At 31.9% G+C, this 24,460-nt stretch overlaps 3 protein-coding genes across 6 annotated transcripts; 2 read left to right on the top strand and 1 right to left on the bottom strand.

Annotated features, from left to right (window-relative positions):
* The first annotated feature begins 282 nt into the window (after positions 1 to 282).
* Positions 283 to 1,891, top strand: LOC130967306 (uncharacterized). The gene is made up of 7 exons (XM_057892122.1): positions 283 to 582; positions 658 to 744; positions 867 to 995; positions 1,086 to 1,220; positions 1,356 to 1,468; positions 1,539 to 1,632; positions 1,718 to 1,891. Exons 1-7 carry the CDS (start codon positions 283 to 285, stop codon positions 1,889 to 1,891), a joined length of 1,032 nt encoding a protein of 343 aa, XP_057748105.1.
* A 6,160-nt stretch (positions 1,892 to 8,051) lies between these two features.
* On the top strand, positions 8,052 to 9,099 carry LOC130970232 (non-specific lipid transfer protein GPI-anchored 1-like). Its single transcript, XM_057896243.1, has 2 exons — positions 8,052 to 8,493; positions 8,647 to 9,099. Exons 1-2 carry the CDS (start codon positions 8,148 to 8,150, stop codon positions 8,889 to 8,891), a joined length of 591 nt encoding a protein of 196 aa, XP_057752226.1. The 5' UTR covers positions 8,052 to 8,147; the 3' UTR covers positions 8,892 to 9,099.
* A 7,781-nt stretch (positions 9,100 to 16,880) lies between these two features.
* Positions 16,881 to 20,255, bottom strand: LOC130969742 (squamosa promoter-binding-like protein 12). Of its 4 annotated transcripts, none has more exons than XM_057895607.1 (4): positions 20,105 to 20,255; positions 18,029 to 18,709; positions 17,785 to 17,921; positions 16,881 to 17,604 (listed from the first exon to the last, which is right to left on the bottom strand). In XM_057895607.1, the coding sequence occupies exons 2-4, from the start codon at positions 18,682 to 18,684 to the stop codon at positions 17,357 to 17,359; spliced, it is 1,041 nt and encodes a 346-aa protein (XP_057751590.1). In that variant the 5' UTR covers positions 18,685 to 18,709; positions 20,105 to 20,255; the 3' UTR covers positions 16,881 to 17,356. The 4 variants fall into 4 exon arrangements, with proteins under 4 accessions (XP_057751590.1, XP_057751591.1, XP_057751592.1 ...); XM_057895608.1 differs by lacking the exon at positions 20,105 to 20,255 and adding an exon at positions 19,858 to 19,915; XM_057895609.1 differs by lacking the exon at positions 20,105 to 20,255 and adding an exon at positions 18,817 to 19,313 and having other exon boundaries at positions 16,881 to 17,601.
* Between the last annotated feature and the right edge of the window lie 4,205 nt (positions 20,256 to 24,460).

The raw sequence follows: 24,460 nt of genomic DNA on the forward strand, positions 1-24,460 counted from the left end.
AAGCTTCCCCCAGCTCCAACAAAAATGTAAGTTAATTAGACTAGAATCAATCTCGGCTTGTCATCCGTATATTCTTATTCTTACTCTTATTCTTATACATAATGATGCAGTCATCCAGACGCCGAGGACGCTGCTGCCCTGTTGATGATGGCACGGACAGCAAGCTATGTTCCTAAAACAAATCCGGGGATGCCGTCATTCAGCCTCGGATTGACAGATTCAAGCCAGGAGGGGGCGTCGACGTAGGAGACAGAAAGGGAAAAATCTCCAGCAACTGCAACTATGCTAGAACAATTGGACAGTTTGGTCCAAAAGTTAGCAAAGGGAAAAGACGAAAGTCCACAAATTCAGAGGGAGACTGGGGGAGAAAGTTCTGCAAAGTTTGAAACCCCGGGGGGAATAAATCAAATTCCGGATGATATGAAAGAAAAGTGCTACATCTGGGGGACGAGACTGAAGGAAGATGCAAAGGGCAATACTGACGAGTTTGAGGAGATATGCACTCTGATTGGCCAAGGAGAATACATTTTGATGAGAACGCACCTTGCATCCCTCCAGGCAAAAAGTGATATAGAATGTCAGGTAATTTTAGACTAACATTAATGATTTTACACCAAAGTCAATTGCAATGTTTATTAATTTAAAATTGATTTCTAGATTGTATCTGCCGTCTGCCTCATCCTAAACCAGAAAAAGGAAAAGAGGTTTCAGGCACAAATATACTGTCTCCCCCCCGATATTGTGGTAAGTGTTACTTCTACGAACTGGGTGTATTTTATGCATTGATTTGGGTGTATTTTTTAGCTAACATTGGGTGTAAGTTGTGTATTTTCATGTTTTCATTTCTTGTATTGCAATTCTTGCAGAGCATGGCACTTTCGGATCACCCAAGGGGGGAATTCATATCTCAGAAAACGAACAGAGAATTCATGGTGGAAGCCTACCCCAGTTTCATTCCCTTCATAGATAGAAAAAAATTAAGTTCGCATCCATATGTAAGTTTTTGTTTCGTAAATTTGTTAGTACGCTTATTTACTTATATGCCAAATAAAATAACAGACTGTTGAAATGTGGCAATCCTTCAGATTTTTGCTCCTGTTTGCCACTCGGGACATTGGTGGTTATGGCTAATAAATACAAGAACGCGGAAATGTCAAATACTTGACCCGCTACACAAAAAAGCTCCAAGCCCTGAGAGAAAGGACATTAATAAATTCACTGTAAGTTCCCTCTGTCTTCTTTACTTTAATAGATAGGTCTATTTTGAAATTTGAGTTGGGTGTATATTCCATATTCGATTGGGTGTATCTTGCCCATTCATTCGGGTGTATTACTGACTTGTTTTGGTATTTAAGGGATATGTATTTTCAAGATTGATAGCATATGCCGGCGGGAAACCTCTCGAGAAAGGCGAGAAGGAGAAGGAAATTAAAGCACCATATGTTAAAATTTCAGGCCAAAAAACAAGGTATAGATTTGTGACTCTGAACCTTAAACTTTCCTAAATGAGATTTGTAATTTATTTTCTTCGTTTTCAGCTATGACTGCGCTATCTACGTAATGAAGTGGCTTGAGTTAATAGAGCCGGAAAACATTAAAAAGGGGAAGTATGAATGGGATAATTGGACACAGGTAACTGTCTTTAGAACTATATAACTATGTATTACTTTACTGAATTAATATTTCTGTTTAAACATAACATACTTTTTAATTGTAGGAGGAGGTGGACCACTATAGAGTGGAGTATGCTTCCCGGATACTATTCAGTGAGATGAATACACAGAGAGATCAGGCAATTAGAGAGAGTAGTGCTATAAGGTTGTCGAAGCCATTCTCTGTATTATTGAGTCCGTTTTGTCAGATTAATTCTGCTGATATAGAAACTGGGTAGTTTGTAAATTGAACAAATGATGTAAATATTTGCCATTTATCAACAACTTCTATTCCATGTATATTTTTTCCCATAGTTAAACTATCTGTGCTAGTAAACTGTCTGTGATGTATTCAAAAACTGTATTACAGGTGGTAAAACATAAAGCAAAAAATCAAGGCATACGCATATTATAAACTGTTACACCCAACGCAAGTCTAATAATACACCCGAGGTTGAATAAAATATACACCCAATTGTCTGTGCTGTATTCAAAATGAATGAATTACATGTACTAAAATATGAAAAAAAAAACATCAACTGAAATATACGCCCATAACCTGTGAATTTTTACAGCTTTTGTTCTATATGTATCTATATATGTGTCTATATGTAAATTGTCAATTAACAAAAATACACCCCAAAGTAACAGTGATTTTACACCCATACTCTTTATAACTATACACCCAAAGAGTTATCCCCTGCTGCTGGTACCCTGAACTGATAATTTATAACTTGTCCCTGATATTGGCTGCAACTTGAATGCGCCACTGATGCAGCATCAAACAGGTTTATCTGAATATAACACTCACGCATTAGCTAAACTATTAACTAGAAAAATAAACTCAATCGCCGCAAATTTAAAGAACATTACATTTACCTCGCTTAAAACTTTCGTCTTCTTCTTCTTTGTGGCATTTGCAATCTGTTTCTCCAGCTTTGAACCTAGCCTGTTTTTTGGACGTCCTCTTGTTCGAATCCTTGGCGGGCTTTGAAGCTCATTAACGGATTCCAAGTTGGCGTCTTCGTGGGATAAAGAAGATGTCCCCTTCCTTTTGGTTTTTAATGCTTCCATCTCGGCCATGACGTTATCGTACGCACGGTGCAGAATTGCAGTCAGCTCCTCCGATTCGGAGGCAAATTCGCAAATATTTTGCGAACGAAAAACCAGTTGGTCGAACCTCTTGCTTCTTGGCTCCATTAGTGGCTCGTCGTGGCTGCTCTTGATGTGTGTGTGTCGCCTCTTTACCTTCTTGCTCCATCGTTCCAGTATGTATCTAGGGGACACTTGGCTTACTTGTTCGAAGCTTAACACGCTTAGTGCGTGACGGCACAGTATCCCTCTCGACTCGAATAATAAGCATTGGCATTTTACCTCGGCTGCAACTGAGTCGTAGGTAACCGCGAACTTGTCCAATATTGAGCTGGAAACTTGTTCTCCGACTTCGTATACTGAATAGCCTAGAGCGGAATTCTTTAATCTGGTGATGCAATTCGCCTTTCCTCTGAATTGGGCTTGGACTTCCCTAAACTTTGCGTGGGTGTATGCATCTTGAAACTGAGCTTCGATGGAGGATTTGGTTGCACACGGTATGACCGTATGAAAATCTGCAGCATCTGATTCTCTCTCTGCTTGCTCCCTGCTTCCGAGGCAATTATCGTACTGTTTGACGAACTGAATGAGCGAGCTGTTCCGGGTGATGTACTTGTTAAAAAATGAATGCATGCTCTCGCTCCTTTGTGTGCTTCTCATCCCTGCCCAGAAGTGGTGGTCCAGATAGATAGGAACCCATATGTGACGGTCTTCGTACAGATCTGCATAATACACCCAAACACACACAGTAAAATACACCCGAGAGATCGTACAATTTACACCTCTGCTGCAGATTTTAAAAACACATTACCTGAAAGCCACTTGTTGTTCGCAAGACCAAAATTCACCAGAAAATCGTTCCAATTCCTATCGAATGAGTCTTTGCTGTGAGAGTTCCAAACAACATGGCTCATTTGTTGTTCGATATCGGCATGTCCCTTGTACCCGTTTAATTTGCTTGGAATCTTCTTCATGATGTGCCAAATACACCACCGGTGAACTGTTGTTGGCATACAGGCCTCTAGAGCCCTTTTCATTGATGCGCACTGATCGGTGAGAAAACCTTTCGGAGCGTTTCCTCCCATGCAACGAAGCCAGCATTGAAATAACCATTTGAATGAATCAATTTCTTCGTTCTTCATCAAAGAGCATCCGAGAAGTGTTGACTGACCGTGGTGATTCACCCCGACAAAAGAACCACAGACCAAATTATACCTGAAACGAATTACCATGGTCCAGAATGCAAAATCATTAGGTACACCCCAACAAATGCTTAGAATACACCCAATGACACAGCCAATATACACCTCTGCTGCGGATTCGTAAAAATAAATTAATTTAGCATCATAAACAGGGACAGTTTGTTACCTGTTTGTATTGTAGGTGGTGTCGAATGAAATGACGTCTCCGAAATACTCACAGGCGGCTCTGCTTCTTGCATCGGCCCAAAAGGCCAGCTTAATCGATTGATCCTCCTCGAGTTCGAGCTCAAAAAAGAAATTCGGATTCTTCTCTTTCATCCTTAACAAATATTTCCCAAATTCCTTTGCATCTTCTTGTTCGGAAACATTCCACACTTCCCTGGTAATGTAATTCCTCACGTCCTTTTCGATGAAATTTAACTCGCGGTGACCCCCGGCAGCCGCAACAAATGATTGGTAGGTTTTGCTTGGTCTGATACCGGCCTCGTCGTTATTCTCTATCGTACGACGAATGGACATGCTTAGTTTCCTGTGCTGTTTGAGCATCTCTGCTTTGCTTGGACAGCAGGGGTGTGAATGATCCAGCACAACCTTTGAAATGATCCAAGCACCGACATCCTTCAATGTGTGTATATAAATTCTTGCAGGACAGTTTAAACCGGCTGTCGGATTGGTCTTCTCGGTTGGAGATATTTTAGATTTCTATTTTCCCTCTCTGCTACATGTAATCAGTTGATTCTTAATCTCGTTTCCCTTCCTATTTGTGCACCGAACTCTTGTAGAGAAACCTGCAGCCTTGGCGTAGTTCCTGTAAAATTTTCCGGCATCTTCAAGGGTCGTAAAGGTCATTCCGACCTTCGGAACAAGCTCGTCATCAACAACAGAGAGAGGCTGCACAATAAACCGTGTCAGAACTGTGAATACACCCATAGATATGATACAAATACACCCAATCATGTCTAATATGATACACCCGAACCGAAACAACTCAACTACAGAATGACATTTAAAGCCATAAACTGTCAATACACAGGCTGCAGAATACACCATGTCAAAAACTAAAAACACACCCAATCATGTCTGATATAATACACCTGAACAACAACAACTCAATTAAAAATAACAAAAAACCAGTAAAGTGTATATACACCCACACTTATAGCTAAAATACACCCAAAGAAGAAATTGATCTACACCCGAGCGTCTGCTATAAATTCCAGGTAATTAAACAATGTTCAGCAATTTTTAAACTACACAATGCTATACAAATTACTGTAAATCAAACCTCAGGAACTTCGTTAGATTCAAATTCATAATCCACATCGCCTGGATTCAGCACAGAATCTGAGCTTGAAGGATCCATTATCTTCAAAACGAGTTCGAACTTTGATTTCAGAAAACAACAAATCAAGAGAGAAAACGAAGCTCGAGTTGCAGAGAGAGAAAAGAGAACGTAAACGAAGAACATACCAGTGAGAAAAGAAGAGGAAAAGATCGATGGAGAAGAATGAGGGAAGACGCGCGAGAAGAAGAACAACCAAATCTCAAAATAACGAAAACGAAGAAGGAAACAAATATTTTAAATTTGGAAGTTAGATATACGCGGCATATTATATAGCGCGTGTAATCAACGAAGGTGGAGGAGCGCGTATTTTAAATTTATCGTTTAATAAACTTGTAAAGCATACAAGCCCTAATGGCTTGTATGCAGAGCTTTTCCGTTAAATAAATAAGCGAGATACACGGGCCTTTTTATTTTTACTCTATTGGTCTTAAGTGAATAACTACCATAGGTACGGATATTTTTGTCTTGGTTACGGGCTTTAGTCTAAAGGAAAGTTGATATGTTGGGCTTTTCCAATGGAGAAACAATGGGCTGAACCGTTTTCTTCCCAACAAGACCTTAAGACAGTCCAAATGTAAACGGCCGAAGGAAGCCTGCAAATATTGCCATATTGAATTCATAAAAATTTCATGCATGTTATTTCATGCTGAATGAAATTTCACATAGCAACTGCACTAAACTGAAATTGAAATAGTGTAACGATTAACGAACGTAATTGGCTGTAAGATGAGGAAATAGGTGAGACGATCTTTCAAGACTCAAGTGTCCAGGACTCCAGGATAGTCTAACGTCTATCAAGTTTGGCTCATCTTTAAACGCTCCTTATTAAATATAAAGTACTGTACACTTTGTCAATTCAATAAATCTAAACTCTTTATTTATTATATTTATTTGAATGGTCTAAATTTAAAAAGATAACCTATTAATCAAGTTACCTATACTTTTTATAAATTTTAGATTTATTTTGTAAGTTTTAGAAAAAAAGATATATTAGAATCTTAAAAAAAATATTTTTAAATATATATTATGTATATAATATTAAAATTTAAATAAATTTTATTTTATGTGAAATAAAATTATAATATTAAATATAAAGACAATGATAAATTTTGTGTTATATAAATTTAATTAATACATATATATAATTTTATTTTTTGAGAAACAAAATTATAACATTAAATATGAACAGAATGATAAAAGATTTTATATCATATAAATTTAATTTAAAAAAATATATATACAACGTAAAAAGCAATCAACCATATAATAATTTTATTTTGTGCAAAACAAAAATTCATATAAAAAAATATTTATATAATTTTTTATTAACAATTTTTTATTGAAATATGTTACTTTATTATATTTAAAATATATTATTTGAAATAATTATATTATTTTAGTTAATATATATCATTTAAAAGAATATTTTAAATTTATTATTTTGTATTAAGAATATTATTAAAATATATTATTAGTTTTTCTTATAAATAACATTTTTTTTCTTTTGTTCAAATACTATGACAACAAATTTTACATAACTGCAACTACTCAATAAATATTATATAAGTTAATAAAAGAAAGAAATATTTTTTTTATCAGAAATAGAAAGACCCAAATTTGCGATCTTTTAGATGAGTATGAAAAGACTGTTCTATTTGAACTATAGAATAATTATTTATTAGACTCATTTTTGTACAAATAAAAATTTCTCTTAGTTTTATATCAGTAATATTTTATATCAATTAGTTTCAAAAAAATAATTTTTTAAATAAATTAATAAAAAAGTAATACAAATAATTGTTTAAATATAATTGTATTTTATTATGTTGAGAATAATTTAAAATAAAAGATAATAAACTTGTTGTAACTGTTTTGACTGCGTCGTTATTTGAGAATTATGGCGTCTTTATGGAGACTGCGGTTCTTCTACAAAATTGGTTTTGCGTTTGGATTTAGCCAAGCAGTAGCAACGACAGATTTTTCAGATTTTGAAGGTTATTAATGGCAGAGATGGAAGGGAGTGGGTTCAAAAGCGTCAAAATCTGTGGCTAGCCACAACCATAGTAGAAGCACCGTCAACAAATAAAACAGTGAAGCTACTTGAAGTGATCACATCAGTAATAACAGAATAACATAGGAATTCGATAAGTTTTCCTGAGTACTTTTGTGCTGTAAAGGTCATCCTGTGTTAAACTATTAGTTTTTTTGTCAGTGTCAATTTACCGAATAATTTTTGATAGTAGATTAATTTTTAAAGAGTACTGTACTTTCTACTTTACCTGAAGTACATTAGTTTTTGCCATCAAATTTAAATGAATAAATAATTAATTTTTTTAATTTGTTATAATTTATTATAAATATTATTGTACATTTTAAATAAACAAAAACCGTGAAACATTTTAATAAATTTCAGATCAAACTTAGAGAATGAGACTACGTACCTTATATAATAGCGTTGGTTCCATTACAGAATCGATGTGTTGCCTTGCAACCACGGCGCCACCGAAATTGATGTTTGGTGACTTGGTGGGTGTAGCCTTAAGTATGAGCGCAAAGTAAGAGATTGATGCCACGTTTGTGATTAGTTGGCAACACGTGGTTGTTAATTAATGATGTTATCCTCCTCCCCAAGTGAGGTCTTTACTACACTCCCACCTACTCACATCCCCACTCCATTTATTATTATTATTTTAATAATCAAGACAGAGTAATACAGTAATACAGCTAGTAAGTTTTTAGTCAAAAGATGGCGTATGGTTGCATTAAATACAGAGAGAATGGCCACATTATATTGCATGCGGGCAGAAGCAGAATTGAAGTATCCAGAGAATTCTTTAGAAGAAAGAGGCCGCAAGGATGACAAGAAGTGGAAGCCGGTTGTACTTATTAGTGTTGTTGGTATTGGTGGCGCTGCAAGTGGAAGTGGAAGGAGCGGATGCTTTGGCGGGGAAGTGCAGCACGGTGGTGCAGCAGGTGATACCGTGCCTGAACTTCGCGACAGGGCAGGCTCAGGTACCGTCGAAGGAGTGCTGTGATGCTTCGTCGAAGATCAAGGACACCGCACCGGAGTGCCTCTGCTACGTGATCCAGCAAACCCACAAGGGCAGCCCTGAGGTGAAGAGTATGGGTATTCAAGAGGCTAGGCTCATCCAGCTCCCTTCTGCTTGCAAATTGAAGAATGCTAGCATCTCCAACTGTCCCAGTATGAAACAAACTATTATTCTTTCTTCTTATTAAATTACTCTTCTAGCTTAGCCCACGAAACTCTTTGGCTAAGATAGAAGAGTAGTTTAATGCTTCTAATTTTAGTACTTTTGGGAATAACTGACTCCAACTTTTCTTGATGTTATGACAGAGCTTCTAGGTCTATCTCCAGGCTCAGCAGATGCACAAATCTTCACTAACATCTCTTCATCGAGTAATAGTAGTACGGCTTCATCCTCAACCTCGTCCTCATCCTCATCAGCAACACCCACCTCGCAGAACGATTCCCATGGAACCATGCTTAGACCTCCTCTCATGAGAGACATAACAGCGCTCATGGCCTTGCCCATGCTTCTCCTTGTGCTTCCCACTGCAACTGTCACTCTTTACTCGTAAAACATTTCAGGGGAGAGGCGTAGTAGTGGTCGATTGTTGTTTTTATTTACTTTGCAATCATATTTAAATTTGTTGGAGTGATTTATTTAGCAAATCTGTAAACTTGGTTATAATTATGTTATCATGGAATTGCTTGTAGGGCATGGTTGTATCCATTTTTACATTGAACTTTCCCTTTATTATTATATGGATGGACTTGTTTTCTTTCTTTCCCAGCACCTACCAGAATTTATGGAAGCTAAGGCCTGGAAACATAACGGTCCCATTGAAATTAATCATGGACTACGTACTTCGCAACTGCCAACCTAACATCCTCATCACAAGTAGTATTCATTATTCTCTGCCTTGCACTTCCATCGTTTTTCGCTTCGTATTTACATTTTTGGTTAGCTGTTACTGTTAGATTCATCAATACTCTTAGCTTTCCCAGTTCCTTAATATCCAAATTAACACTTAAATCAAGCATATATATAAATAAATGTAACCTATCTTCTATGACTTATTTAGTTGATATTTTAAGTTGGTTATTATTAACTACATTGTAACTTGAGTTATTTAAATTTAATTAGAATGAATATTTTAATCATAATAAAATTAATTTATAATTAATTCATTAATTAAAAAAAATTATTATAGAATTTTTAAAAATATTAACAAACAACCTCATCGTTTAAATGAGAAGAATCCTTCTCAACATAGCGATTACCATTCTGTTTGGATTTGTTTCCTCGTTCTTACATATGGTACTCATCCCAATATGTATATGTCTTTTATCCACTAAACTTTTCACTCTTTTCATGTTCGTTTTCTTTTAATATCAAAATCAAAAGACCTTACAACATTTTTTCATTTTTTTTATATATTTATTTTTGCAGGCAAATCTATTTCATTTTTAAAAGAATAAAGTTCACACAAAAATATTATTATAATATAGACTATAAAAGAGTAAGGTACCTTTTTTTTATTACTGGGATTTATGTTTAAATTCTGATTTTAGATTCATTTTTTCCACCACTAAAATTAATTGGATATCTATCGTGGTTTCTTTTCTTGTTTTGTTCAAGGAAAAGAAGATTTGGGAGGAAGAAGTTTATTTATTCATATTTTTAAGAAGTATACAATGATCCATTACAATAAATTAATTACAACTAATTTTCTTATAGTTAAATATTAATTTTAGTTAAATTTAAACAACTCAAGATATTAATATAGTTAATAATTAAATTAAAATATTAACTAATTAAAAGTTGATATATTGCAAAAGATAATTTATATGTTCTTCTAGAAAAAATTAGATAAAAATTATCTATTTTTAATATATATTTTGTATTTTAATATATATTTTATATTAATAATTAATTTAAGTATATACTTAACATGGTTATATTCAAATAGGTTTTTAGTCCTACTTAACATGAACTTCGTTTTACAGTGAAATATTTTAAAAAATATTTTGTTAGATAGAAAATGATTCTTGTGAATAATGTGAACAATGGACTCTAGAATTGACCTAATAAAATAAAAAAAATTACCTCCTGAACTAACATTAGATAACCATTCGCACACCTATTAAATTGAACATCCAGCCATTGTTAACTATGGATGAGTAAATCGAATTAAAAGAAATAATCATTCAATTAAGAATCAACATAATCAACTATGCGCATACCTGTTGAATTGAACATCCGACATATTCATTGTTCACATTGTTTAGTATTTTCATTGTGCCTATACTTTTCCTTTTAAAAATTGAATAACTATTACTAGAATATTTTGGTACATAATCACTTCTAGACAATTAGCAAGCATTTTACTTAATATAGAAAAAAGTAGTTGATTATTTGAAAATTATTGACCTGCCTTCTATTTAATATGGATGGATATTCACTCATATTTTTATGTTTTATGGGAAGGGGAAAAAACATATACACTACAAAGTATTTAAGAATTTTAAATTTCTATAATAAATACTCATGGTAATTCACACTAATAAATTATTTTAGCCTCAAAATTACACCAATATTCTATTTTAATTTTCATTACATGCGTATCCTAAATAATTCTATGAATTGAATTCGATTTACATGTCTTCAATATAAAATCGAATTAATTGGAATTAAATTATCAAAAACAGTACTAAATCAAAATAATTTAATTCGACTTAGTAGAAAATATGTCTAAATTCGTGCAGTCCATGACAAATCGAACAAAAGGATTTGATTATGGATAAACTAAACAATAGTAAATTAATACAATATGTTTCGATTTACTATAGACAGTATTTCGAGTAAGTAGGTACTTTTTTTTCACAAATTAGTTGCAATTTTAACTCGTACTTTATTAATTAAGTCTCGTATATCTAAAGTTACTACCGCTTTTAGAGGCATTGAGCTTTTAACTCTCATATACTCACCACCACTGCTAAGCCAAGTGGATTATTGTATATTGCTACGTTAAAAATTATATATATTTAATAAACGTTTCAAATAATTTAATTTACATTTATTTAATTTATAATTTATATATTTATTTAATTTAATTTTATCATATTATAAAATACTCAAACTTTTATTTATTTTTTTATTTAAGTATAATATATATTTTATTATTTAATAAAATTAAAGTTTAGTTTGATAAAATATTTATTTTTCAAAAGTAGCTTATAAAAGTTAATTTTTAAAAAAGGCATTTTAAAAGTTATAACATTTATATTTGGTAAATTAAATCAAAAACAATTTTTAATAAATATAAGCAACATCAATTGTATTTTGTAAAATAACTTTTAAAATTTAAAAATACTATAATAGACATAAATGTAACTATTAAATTTAAAAATTAGTTAACATAAGAGGTTATATTAAACTTTTAAATTTTAAAAAGTACAAGCCAACTTTAAAAAGTTCTATCTAAGTGCTTTAAAAAGTACTCCAATCTTTTAAAAATTACAAACATAAACACATGATTTTTTTTATTTACCAGACATACAAACTTTACCAAATCAAACTAAATATATTCTTATTAAAAGTTTCTAGTTTCTTAATATATTATATATGTATTCATTGTTTTGTTCGTTCTATTTGTTTTAAATTTATTTATTATGATGGTAGATAATCTGAAACTATAAGTTATTATTTGTATTTATATTTTTTATTTTTTATCTTTTAAATATAAATTTTTATTATAATTTTATATTTTTTTATTGTGATCAGTTTAATAATTTATTTATTGAACCAATAATTTAGTGACCTAATAGTATAATCAATTTGATTACCAGTTTAATCTGATAACTACCTACCGTAGAAGCATTTGTCTCTGTTGAATTTTAGAAAAAATAATTGTATATACACGTATATATTATTCCGATTGTAATAATATGTTTGTCCCTACACTTAAAATATTTTTATTTATATAAAAAGTTTTATGTTATTAAATATCAATGACAAAAAATTATTGTATTATTTTGCGGTTCGTGTAAGCAAAGGTCTTATACCACATGACAGAATCAGTATACGAGAAATACTTAATAAATTCACTAAATAATTTTAGAGATTTTTCGATAAGGAGTTCTATTGGAATACCAAATTGTAAAACATGCATGCATGTCATCTAAACGTTTCACGGGTTATCAAAAACATATTGACGGTTACTGTCTATTTGTCCGATCAACATTCAACATGAACTTTGGGATTTGAGTCATTGGTAGCTCAACGTAGGGAATAACTTCAACCCGATCATGGATGGAATTTTAAGTACGCTTAAATAAAAAAATTAAATTACGGCTATTATATTATACGGTCACGTTAAACCAAGTGTCGACCGTTTTACAGTTACAGAAGAACGAGATCAGGGCAACAACTGCGGTGAATCTGACCAGCACACTTTTCAACGAACTCAAAGAGCGTGTGTTGAGCAAGGCAGAATCATGGAGAATGAAATCAAAGAAGAACACCTAAGTCAATCGGTTGGTACTGCATAGGATGCATGGTTCAACGAGCTCTGACGCTCCTGGCCCCGAGTTATTATTAGGATGCTTCCTTTTTTGTTTTTTATTTGGTTACATTGCGAGCATATGTGGCAATTGAAGTTTGTCTTACTCGCAAATTAAGACTTCGTGTGTTTACGGCCTTTGCCTTTTATGTTTCATCTATATATATGATGATTAGTTAAAATATTTTTAAATTTTCACCTTTCTAGCCATCAACTAAATACGCACCAACGAGTAAATACAAATCTAAATGCTCTCAATTAATAAGGTTAGTTATCTTCGCGGTGCATAAATGCGTTTTTTTTTTTTGAAAAAAATGAAAATGGATATCCATAAGGATAAGATGCGACGGTTTAGGCAGAGGGAACTAAATTCGAAAGGGCGCAGTGGAATCATAAATATGCTGGCACACGTTTTTACTACACTACTGGATAACACCGTCATAAGCATATCTCATTCCAGGCCCTCATCCAACGGAAAGTTGCAATGGAGCGTTTCTCTGCTGCCGTCGACCTACCTGCGATGTTTGGTTAGCCATAGCCATTAAAGTCGCGTCAAACTCGATTGAGGACCTGTGCAAGTTCCATATGATGGGTTGCGCTGCGCGCGATGCAGGCGAAAAGGATATTGTGTTCAGGATGGTTTCTATACCACCCTTCGCATGACATGAAGTGGTGGTGGAGACGCGATCCAATAGGACAAAGATTTTTCGAGAGGTGCTTTGAGGTTGGTCGCCTGGAGCTTCTGTTTCAGAAGGCGCTGCGGGAGCTCTCCACGCAACGTAATGCATCAAGCAATGGCTTTGACGCTGCCAAGTACGCAGTTTCAATGGAGTTGCTCGGTTAAAAGGACGACAACGAGGCAAAAAAATGGTTTGGAACTATTTCGCGCGCTTGAAGGGGGTGGTTTACTCCCTGCGTGTTACTCGAGTTGCTTGCGGTCTGTGAGTCGACCAAATGCTTGACCCGAGGCTACATGGGTCTTCTGTATGACTTCCGCCGAAAGGCGGCAAAGCGAGGGTAGACGGAGGTGCGGACCATATTCCATGCATCTACTGCCGCGATGACTTCGAGGTGGAACGATACGTAGACATACCTATGGTTTAGGGTTACCATATTATGGTTGACGGATCACGCTGAGTTTAGGATTGCCATATAATTAAATAATATATTGTTTATCGTATCATGAATGCTATATTTTTTATATATCAATGACGTAAATATTTGACAGCAATTTATATTATTTAGCCGATTACTCCTTTATAAATCGAATCTAATATATTCGAATTACTACATAAGAAAGTGTTTATTTTTTTTTATAAAATTACTATTTAGATAGTGCTCCAAATAAATCATACTGTGAAATACAAAATTAATAAATTTTTGTATGGTATAATTTATTTAATTTAATTTAAAAATATATCTACTCAAATTTTAAGTACAATACTCTTTTACATAATCAGTAATTTAAAAAATTTTAAAAATAATATTATTCCATACAAAATAATTTAAAAAAATTAAATTTAAATGTAAATATTAATGTATTCAAATTTCAAATATAATACTCTATATAATTAATAATTTAAAATTAAAAAAATATTTTATTTTATACAAAGCAGTTTAAAAAAAATAAATTATCAAAATATTTATAAGACTTTTCAATTCATTTTTTTAAATAGACTAAAAAAGTCTCGCGAATATTTTGTTATCTCATTTTTTCTTTTTAAACTGCTTTGTATTAGATAATATTATTTTTTAAAATTTATAAATTATTGATTATGTAAAAAAGTATTGTATTTAAAATTTGAGTACATATATTTTTAAATTAAACTAAATAAATTATAACACAAAAAATTTATTAATTTTATATTTCACAATATCATTTATTTGGAGCACTGTCTATATAGTAATTCTACAAAAAAAAATATGAATACTATAGTAATTTGAAGAAAAATAGAGTTAATTTACTTGGAGCCTGTCTATAGTAAATAGAAACATATTGTTACATTAAAAAAAGTGTAAATTGAATTCAATTGATTGGATTTACCAATGCAAATGAGACAGATATATAATTAATTTCAGTTTAGGATATATGTAATTTAATAGGGTAAAGTATACTTTTTATCCCTTAAATTTGGCAAAAAATTCAAAAATACTCCTAAGTTTTATTTTGTTTCAATTTTGTTCTAAAAGTTTTCAATTTGCATCAAATATACCCTCGACGGCTAAATTTTCAAAAAAATTTAAGACCAATCTAACAATAATGCATGAAAATTATGCTTGATTTGCTTGTATTGAAAGTTGTTTTTATGAAATTGTTGTTGAATTAGTCTTAAATTTTTTGAAACATTAGCCGTCAGAGTATATTTGATGCAAATCGAAAACTTTTAGAACAAAATTGAAATAAAATAAAACTTAAGAATATTTTTAAAATTTTTGTCAAATTTCAGGACAAAAAATAGACTTTACCTTTTTTTTTTCTCAATTCATATATCTATGTAATTTACCCAAATAATTAAGTATACTTACCAAAGCTTGATCCAACAAATCTGAACTGTTTTTTTTCGTAAATAGTAGATGGATTGGATTGCTGCTTTGGGCCTGGGCCCGTCTCTTGAGACCCAATATTATTTCAGCAGGCATTCGGTATGGTGAATGTTTGAACTTTGAAGGGATCTGTTCAAGAATTGATTCTTGCATGAGCCATGAAGTTGCAAGTTGCAACTCATTTTTGGTTCACGCTATACATACATGATACATCCATCCTCCTATCTATTTGTTAGTAGTACAGAAGCTAAGTAATGTTGGTTATGACAGTCTTTAAATGCATCACCCACTTTATTTCTTGTGTTGTCTATTGTGATGGTTGATGATTATAGTTGCATTCCGCCTGAAAGCCATTTCAAGTTTCAACCCGTACAATCAATTTCTTGCTGAACCTTTGAATTGCTATCAATCTTGGTTGTTGACTTGTTGCAATCCACCAGCGTGAATTTTGGTGAGCATTTCAGAGGAGTAAATAGCAGTTTTCAACTTCGGGTTATTACTCCCGCATCTTAATAAATTGTTATGACTTATGATGAGTAAATAACGTTCGTTTTCTTTCTTCATTGCTGGTTCGCAGTGATTTGAAAGCAACCATTCAATGTTACAATTACTAGCGTGCCAGATCTGATGGATGTATTACGGATGCATCAGTTTGCAAGTGTTTGATTTATCAATTTGGGAGTCTGCCACAGTAATCGCGTCATTTTCAAATCATATTCTCTAATTACCTGTCTCAATGATGTATTTGTCTTTTATGAAACGTGTTCATTCATATTCCACCCAGCTTAATCCGACAAACACTTCTTATATATACTCTCATTTGGTGATATTTTTTTGGTAGAGTATTTTTTTTCTAAAATTTGACAAAAATTTAAAAAATATTTTTAAATTTTATTTTGTCTTAATTTTGTTTAAAAATATTTTATTTGCATCAAATATATTTTTAAATTAATTTTTTAAAATATTTAAAACCAATTCAATAATAATTTTATAAGAATAATTTTCCATACAAACAATTCAAAAATAATTATCATATATTATTGTCAGATTGGTTTTAAATTTTTGAGAAATTCAAACAAAAAATTTAATAAAATTAAAAAAAAATAAAACCTAAAATTGTTTTTAAAACTTTTTACAAATTTTAAGAGAAAAAAAAATATTTTATTTTTTTATTATTATTTTCTTTCATTCGTAAAGCATTAAATTTAGCTTTACAAATAATAAAAATGAAGTACTCCATGTAAGCTAACATACTTTCTCATTCAATATTTAATTGATTGGAATGTTTCCACTTATTTACGTATGGAAAATATTTAATACTCTCGAAAACATTATTGAAGTTTAAGATATCGCAAACTACTAACGCGAAAAAAGTTTAAGAGTACAAGCATAAAAAGTCTTAAATAATTAAGCAATTCTTTTTAAAGAATGAAACCTTAATTTAATTTTTTAGAATGTTTGATAAAAGCATTCTGTCCCCGGCAGCAAAACAAAAGTGCTTTAAAATTATATAAAAAAAAAAGGGGAACAAATTAGCGAGTTGGTGTGGTTGCAGAAAAGCCTAAAGCTGCAAAACTGCAAGAATAAGGACCCAAAATGTGTGCAACCTCTAACCTTGTGAGTGAGGGTGAAAGAGGATTGTTAATCCAAGTGGTGATAACTAAAAGCAGAATCATAAGGTTCTCGTAAGAGCTGAAATTCCTGAGAGCGGTTGGTGATGGTGTCGTCGCAAGTTGGGTAGGTGAGCCACATGGTGGAAGCCAATGGGTGTTGATCAGTGTGCCAGTATTCCGAGGAAGCAAGAGGCAAGCGGTGAGGCTGATGAGACTCGGTTGACAGAAGAGAGAGAGCACTCTGGAAATCTTGAGTATCAGAGCACGTAGTTGAATCCTCTACACCTGAAAACAAAGACTCAGGTAAACAAACAAGAAATATCAGAGAGAGTGAGTTTGAATCAATCTGTTAAAAAGTATAAGAGTCTTGCTTGCAAATGCAATGCCTTTGGAATTATCCTCTGTGACCATGCTCACAATACTTGGTATCTCATTGTTGCCTTTCACAGCCTTCAACAGAAAATCTTTCGTCTGGGGGAGCTGCTTGCTCCGCCGCATGTCTTGCCAAACTGTATTCGCGGCTCCGCTCGTTGTATAAGTGAAGGGGCTAATCTGTTGCCTCCCAACTGCTGCACAAAAATTGCAACATCAACTCGTTAACAACTTATGTTAACCATTTCAAAATATGCTTACACTTTTAGATTTCTTCTTCCAGAAGAAATCTAAAAGTGTAAAAAAACAAGGAGCCATTGCAAACTAGAATCAGCTACTAATTAACAGTCATAGTCATATTGCAAAGAGAGTCTTACCAAAAGGCGACGGAGTCAAATCTGATGGATTTAACTGGACAGTTTCAGGATGAGGTTTCCGACGCCGTGCATTGTGATCTGAAAGACGCCGTCTGCAGCTTCTTTTGTTTTCATCAAACTCTGACAGACCATGGAACCTACGAAAGACAAGCAATGTATTTGATTGACTAGCTTAAATCCTAATATTACCACTTGAAAAACATTATCATTAATCAAACAATCAGATATTTATTTAGAAGCAAACCTGCTACATTGCTGGCAAAATCGACGTTCCAAACCAGCAATAACCACCTTTGGAGATTTGGAATGATTTTCACAAACTCTATGTTTGCGATGATAATCTTTAGCTGACAAGAGGTCAAGGCCACAACCTTCAACCTGGCAGCATGGATATTGCATGTTCTGAGCATTGGACTTAGATTTCTTTCCACTACTCACAGCTTGAATCGGAGCACCTGAGGAAGACTGGTTCTTCTTGGCATCACTTCCCGGACAAACATCCTCAAAGTACAAGCGTTTGCCAAGCTTTAGAGTAAGCAACGGTTCGCCAGAGCCAGGAGGCGCCTCATGCGAATGAGAGTTTTCAACCAGCTCTTCTTTTTTGCCACTGGAATCATCTTGGGAACTTTCTAAGGTGAACATAGATGTTTTGCTATCCCTATTGGAAGATGAATTGATGGAAGCAGATTTCGAGCTTCTCGACGAAGATGGGTTCATGAGCTCAGACTCAGAGCAACCACTACCACCAGAATTGTCCAACAACCCAACATTGGTTTCTCCATTTGCTTCACCACTCCAATCTGGTGGTGGTTGTAATTTGGGGTTTTCGGTTACTTTTGCATTGGAGAAGAACAGGTGCTCCCACTCCCATTGTGAGGGAGATTTTGCATTCCACTCCATCGGAAGAGCTGAGAAATTCAGTGATCTGCTAGGCACAATCCAAAAGAATTCTACTGTTAGTTTCTATACAAGTAAGGAAGAGTAATACAAACTCTTTAAAAACAATAAAAACCAATCTCAAAGAAACCATACACAAACTGAATCAATGATTCTCAAAAGCAAGGTGCACATTTGCAGATAAATCATTAACCGGGGCACTTATTAACATCCAAAATTGGTGAAACTGCCACAAATTTAATACAATCAAGGCATTACTAATTGCTAAGGCAAAATTAACTAGTTTTTTCAATCAAAACAAGAGTGCTATGCAGATCTAATTCATGTGGTTGAGAGGCAGAGAGGCGTGGCAGTAGTAGTGTAGTGGCAATAATTCTCAAGGTGATATATAACAATCAGTCCCCACCAAAAGAAAAAATAGTTTTATCTCTTCCTCCAAGTTACCAAAACTTGCCTTTGGAAAGCTTTCAAAATCCAATAATTCATGGTTATCACAGAGCAACGTCAGAAGTAGAGTCGGTCATTGAATGAGACCCCACAACAACAACCACCCAGCTTATGATGAAAGAAATATAGACAGACAAGAACTTGCAAAGTTAGAAAACAATAGCAGCAAAGCCAGATTTAAACTCTGATTTTTCCCCATCAAAATCTATGGTGGGGAACAACCTACCTCCGAATCATAAATACCCAAAACCAATGAATCTTGACCCCCCACCCCAACAAATAACAATACAGATACACAATGATTCGTGTTAAGTGTATCTCATGGATCTCCAATGAGAATGACCCATCTAGCTGACTGTGACATTTCAATCATAAAGCTAAAGCCTAAAAACCAACAAGGTAAAGCATAGAGAGAGATTAAAGGGTAATTATTCTGATCAGCTACTTAAATATGAAAACCAAAGGATTAGCGTAGTATTTGCAAGTACATAGGGAAAGTGCTGGTCCCTTTACCCTGAAAAAAAAGCACAGTGAGTGAAGCTCAATGAGCAGAGAAAGAAAGAGAGGGAGAATGGAGGAGTGAATGCAAATTTCATGAAAACCTAGCTTGTTTTTCTTGGCATTTTTGTTTTCCGAAGAAAAAATGATAAACCAAAAAAGGACACACAGATATGAGGATGAAGAAGAAGAAGAAACCAAAAGAAGAAAATCATCTGAACCTTTACTTACATTATTTAATATCTGAGAGGCTTTCAGAAAAAGAAAGCAAAGTTGCAATGTGAGTCTACCCACAAATGGAAATAAAGAGTTCAAAAAGTGGCAGCAACATACCACACATACCAGTAATCATATTAATCTAATTCTATAATACTTAATGCTATTAATTTAATCCACATACTACAAAGCTCTTTTTAAAAAGGTTAAACCAAATAATTAAATATGAAATTAAGAAAGAGGGAAGAAAGCAGAGTCTTACATTACAGGGACTGAAGAAACAAGTTAACACAGCAATAGCAATACGAATAAGGGAACGGTTCATTTTAATTTGAAAAAGTGGATGGGTGTTTCATTTACAGAGAGAGAAAGGCGCAGTGATTCAGAGCAGAGAGCAGAGAGCAGCCACAAACAGTAACAGAAACAGACACGTGGACGTTCACGCATATCATATGGTGCACTTATTCGTGCCACGTTAGCACCTTCCTTGTTTTCAAGATTTGTCACTCCTTTGTCCTTTCTTCTGCATTATTCCAATTCTTCAACAATATATTTAATTCATGTTGACTAAAAACAAAAGAAGTCTATGATTATTTTAACATAATTTCTCTTCAGAATTTATTTTATTAAAAATATAAGACTCAAACGCGCATAATTAGATTTTGGATATACTACTTTACTTTATTATTGAAAGTTATTAAAATTAATTAAACTAATTTTTATTTAGTCAATGCCAATTTTAAGTGAGATATCACTTAAGTACAATTAAGTCAACAAAAGTTAGCGAATAATCAATTAGATGAAACAAAAACGGAAATACAAATTATATACTTTTAGCTAGCATTGGTTTATACATATCCTCTAAATAAAGTGTTAACTTATGACCAACGTAACTTGTTTGAGCGAGGCTAATATAATTTAATCAGCTTGAAATAGAATAGGTATGATAAAAAAGATTTTCACTTGTCATTCATGAGGGAGAAAATAATTAACGAGTAATCTGAATTTCCCTTAAAAAAAACGTTTATAATTTGAAGATAGATTCAATATATGATTATTGATTTATTCAATATATCATTGTTTTCTAATATTCCAATTCAGGCTTTATAAAATGTTGCCCCTAAATTAGAATGCGTCCCATTATGCAACTAATTTTAACACGATTTACATATAACTAGGGCTTATGTAAGTGTGTAACAACTCATGTGAGAAATCAATGGCTTAGATCGTGTAACTCAAAAAAAGTATATTAATATATATTGATAGAAACTTTTTCTTTTCTTTTTAATGCATCTAGGTTAGAATTATTTACATGAATACTTTGGATGCCTCTCAAATCTCAATTATTGGTCGTGGAACAAATGGCAGAATAGGGAATGCAGTAATGCACAGTACATACAGGCTTGTCTGAGTTGTGTTCTTTCTTTTCTGAAAAACAAATAAAGTTGAATAAAAGCTCAGGATTTAAAATAAAGGGTTTATTATTTATTGTGATTTATGAATTGTGATTAATATTATAAGCACTATCCTACTAAGTATTAATTTATTTTTTTAATTAAATATATATTAATAATAAATATGAAATTAATCAAAATATAAAATATTTAATATTTTAACAACTGGTTCTTGGATTTTAGTATTTGAATTAATAAAATTATATTCTTGATAAATTGTATATAAAGTGATACTTGAAAAAAATTGTACTCATTCAGTCATTCTCTTCCATATCTATATTATGTATAGTAAATAAAAATAAATAATAGATAAATACACCGAAACAATTTATTAACTAACTAAGAATAACAAGTATAAACCAAATGCAGTGATCAATGATAAGTGAAGGTTCCAAATGGTCGGCTGAAGCTAATGGCCTAATGCTAGAATCTAGAACGATTGTTCCAACAAGCCTTATTAAGATATAAAATTAAACATAAATATCTTTTGATTTAATATTAAAAAATTTTAAATAATTTTGACAATTATTTTAAAAGACAACGAAAATTTTAATAAAAAATATTTTTTTATTTTTAATTTCTATTTCTATAAAATTGATTAATTTTTTTGTTAATATTTTTTATATTAACAGAATAAACTTATATGACATATTAAACTGTTAATTTATTGTTAAGAACTAATTAAAATTAATACTTTTTTTTGTTGAATGTCTTTTTATTTTTTAAAAATAATTATTAAAATCGTTTAGTTATTTTTTTATTTTTTTAATTATATTAATAATTTTAAATTATTTTTATTTATAAAAATTAAATAAAAATTATATTAATTATTAGTATATCAGGTAAATATATTATAAAAAGATAATTAATAAAAAATCAATTATATAAAATTAAATATCAAAAATCGAGATGAATATTCATCTTTTAATATTCATCTTTTAAAAGTAGATGTATAAATAAATAAATAAAATGAGAAATGAAAAGTGGAAGATCCCTGTCAACTGTCAAGGCTGCACATGATTAAACCAAGAAGGTCCACGTGAGCACATTCGGCGATGTGTACAGTAAACTCTGCCTCGGCCACTTGCGTTAACTTTATAGTAACCCTTCCCTCGTTTCCACACTAGGCATGTGTCAAATAAAATATATAATTCCATTTAATTACAAATTAGCAAGTGTTACTTTAGTTTAGAGTTGAATCCAATTAAAAATAGACGAAGTACAGGTCTAATTAATTTTATATAAAACTAATAATTAAAATTATTAAATAATTTAATAGATTTTAGTGAATTTTTGTTCAGTTGTACTTATGGCTTTTAGATTCTGTTTGTTCTACCTAGTATGTTGAACTTTTTAATTCAAAAAAAAATTAATAAATTTTATTAAATTATTATTTAATAATTTTTAATTATTAATTTTACATAAAATTAACTAAATTTTAGCTGAGGGTTGGAGCCGGAGGGACAAATCAACGTTTTTGGTACGCAGATCGATCAAGTGACAAACCAAGTTTACGAAGACTACACTATAATAGTCTTACTATATTACATTGTTACTGAGGATTATTGGTTAGCATGAGCTTACAAGGGAGTTGCAAGTTAATAAAGAAGTATATTAAAAATCAACAATCATAACAACTAGCCACCATTTATATTATTAATCATAACTAGCTACTATATATATGTAAAAATGTAATAAACAATATTATTTGTATATCACTTTTAGCTATCAACTTTAGTTATTTTATAGAGAGATAATAGAAAAATACGGATAAAAAAAACGAATACGAATATAGAAAAAAGACAACGTGTCTAGAAAATAGATAATTTTTTTATTATTTTATGTTTTCTTCTTTTTCAATCGTAATTTTTATTCTTTTTAATAGAACAGTTTTATTATATACACTTCACTTTTTTTTTTCGATCGCATTATTGCATACATCTCAATTTTCGTTTTCTTCTCTTCTCTTTGCTTTTCTCACACACTTCACGAAAATTCTTCTTAATGCCGTTTACTTATGACTTATTATCTTAAGATTTTGATTCTATTTTAAGAAAAGTTGCTGCTTATTGATTTAAAGGTGCATTAACCACCGAATACAAGTCTTTTGAGCTAATGTTGTAGCAGTTAGTTGAAAACTTTTCTTGTTGCAAATTAGCTGATCAATGTGTTTTAGCATGTTTTATTTTCTTTTCTTTATATTTTTATAATTTGATTATTGAATGAGTTTGATTTTTTATTTGAATTCTTAAATTTGATTATTGCAGATTCATTATTTTTTACCACAATCTGTTTGGTAAAATGTCAACATGTTATTATCTTAATTTTAAAGTACTTTTTACTTAGTAAAATATCAATGTGAAAGTATCATCAACTAAGTTTTATTTTTTAGTATTAGATTTTTTGTGAATAATTGCTTGTTTTTGTAATCCTAAAATCAGTCAACAAATTTAAATCTTCAACTATTGTTGCTTGTATCTTGAGTTGGACATCTACATTTGATTTAAGAGTTACTTTTTCTTGGACTTGTTATGTTGAAGTTTTTTTCATAACATGATTTTGCTCTATAATTTAGACTATATTTAAATATAGTTTGGTTATAACATTAAACTTTGATTCCGATTATTGAATTTGATTATTATGAGCTTGTTTGATTATAACCGGATTCTGTATTATGATTTAGAGCATATTTGATTATAATCTAATTATAGTATATGAGTTAGCTTAATTATGATAAATGTTTCTTTTCTTTTGTGAGCGAAGTTGAGGCCTTTATTGTTTCTGCTTTGTTCATCTTCAATTTGTCATGGGCAGTTGATCAAGGCTTAGAAAGAAAAAAGAAAAAAGACCCTTTTATTATTACAGATGACTTCTACAAAGACGCTGATTCAAAATAGCAGTAACAAAAACTTCCAAACATAAATACACACAAGAAGACATCTTATCTAAAATGTTGAATATTATGAGAAGTCTAACATCACGCTATTAGAGAGCTTAGATACTTATTGGAAATGTTCATCATTATTTATACTTGATTCTTTTATTATATTCTATTTTTCAGTACCCAAAAAAGAGAATTATACAAAATTAATCATGTGTATATACACATGTTGCCTTGTCTCCAATTATTCTCTGTTTATCAAAAAATTTGTAGAGACTTGTAG

Source organism: Arachis stenosperma, chromosome 3 (assembly GCF_014773155.1).
Source record: "Arachis stenosperma cultivar V10309 chromosome 3, arast.V10309.gnm1.PFL2, whole genome shotgun sequence".
In the NCBI taxonomy this organism is placed as follows: Eukaryota; Viridiplantae; Streptophyta; class Magnoliopsida; order Fabales; family Fabaceae; genus Arachis; species Arachis stenosperma.

Bases quoted from the DNA above. Each gene is read 5' to 3' on its own strand.
- LOC130967306 (XM_057892122.1), top strand. From the start codon at position 283: ATGCTAGAACAATTGGACAGTTTGGTCCAAAAGTTAGCAAAGGGAAAA. The intron at 1,221-1,355 runs GTAAGTTCCCTC...TTGGTATTTAAG, and splicing joins AGGACATTAATAAATTCACT to GGATATGTATTTTCAAGATT. The intron at 1,633-1,717 runs GTAACTGTCTTT...TTTTAATTGTAG, and splicing joins AATGGGATAATTGGACACAG to GAGGAGGTGGACCACTATAG.
- LOC130970232 (XM_057896243.1), top strand. From the start codon at position 8,148: ATGACAAGAAGTGGAAGCCGGTTGTACTTATTAGTGTTGTTGGTATTG. The intron at 8,494-8,646 runs GTATGAAACAAA...ATGTTATGACAG, and splicing joins TAGCATCTCCAACTGTCCCA to AGCTTCTAGGTCTATCTCCA.
- LOC130969742 (XM_057895607.1), bottom strand. From the start codon at position 18,684: ATGGAGTGGAATGCAAAATCTCCCTCACAATGGGAGTGGGAGCACCTG. The intron at 17,922-18,028 runs GTTTGCTTCTAA...TGTCTTTCGTAG, and splicing joins TTTTGCCAGCAATGTAGCAG to GTTCCATGGTCTGTCAGAGT. The intron at 17,605-17,784 runs GTAAGACTCTCT...ATTTTTGTGCAG, and splicing joins TTTGACTCCGTCGCCTTTTG to CAGTTGGGAGGCAACAGATT.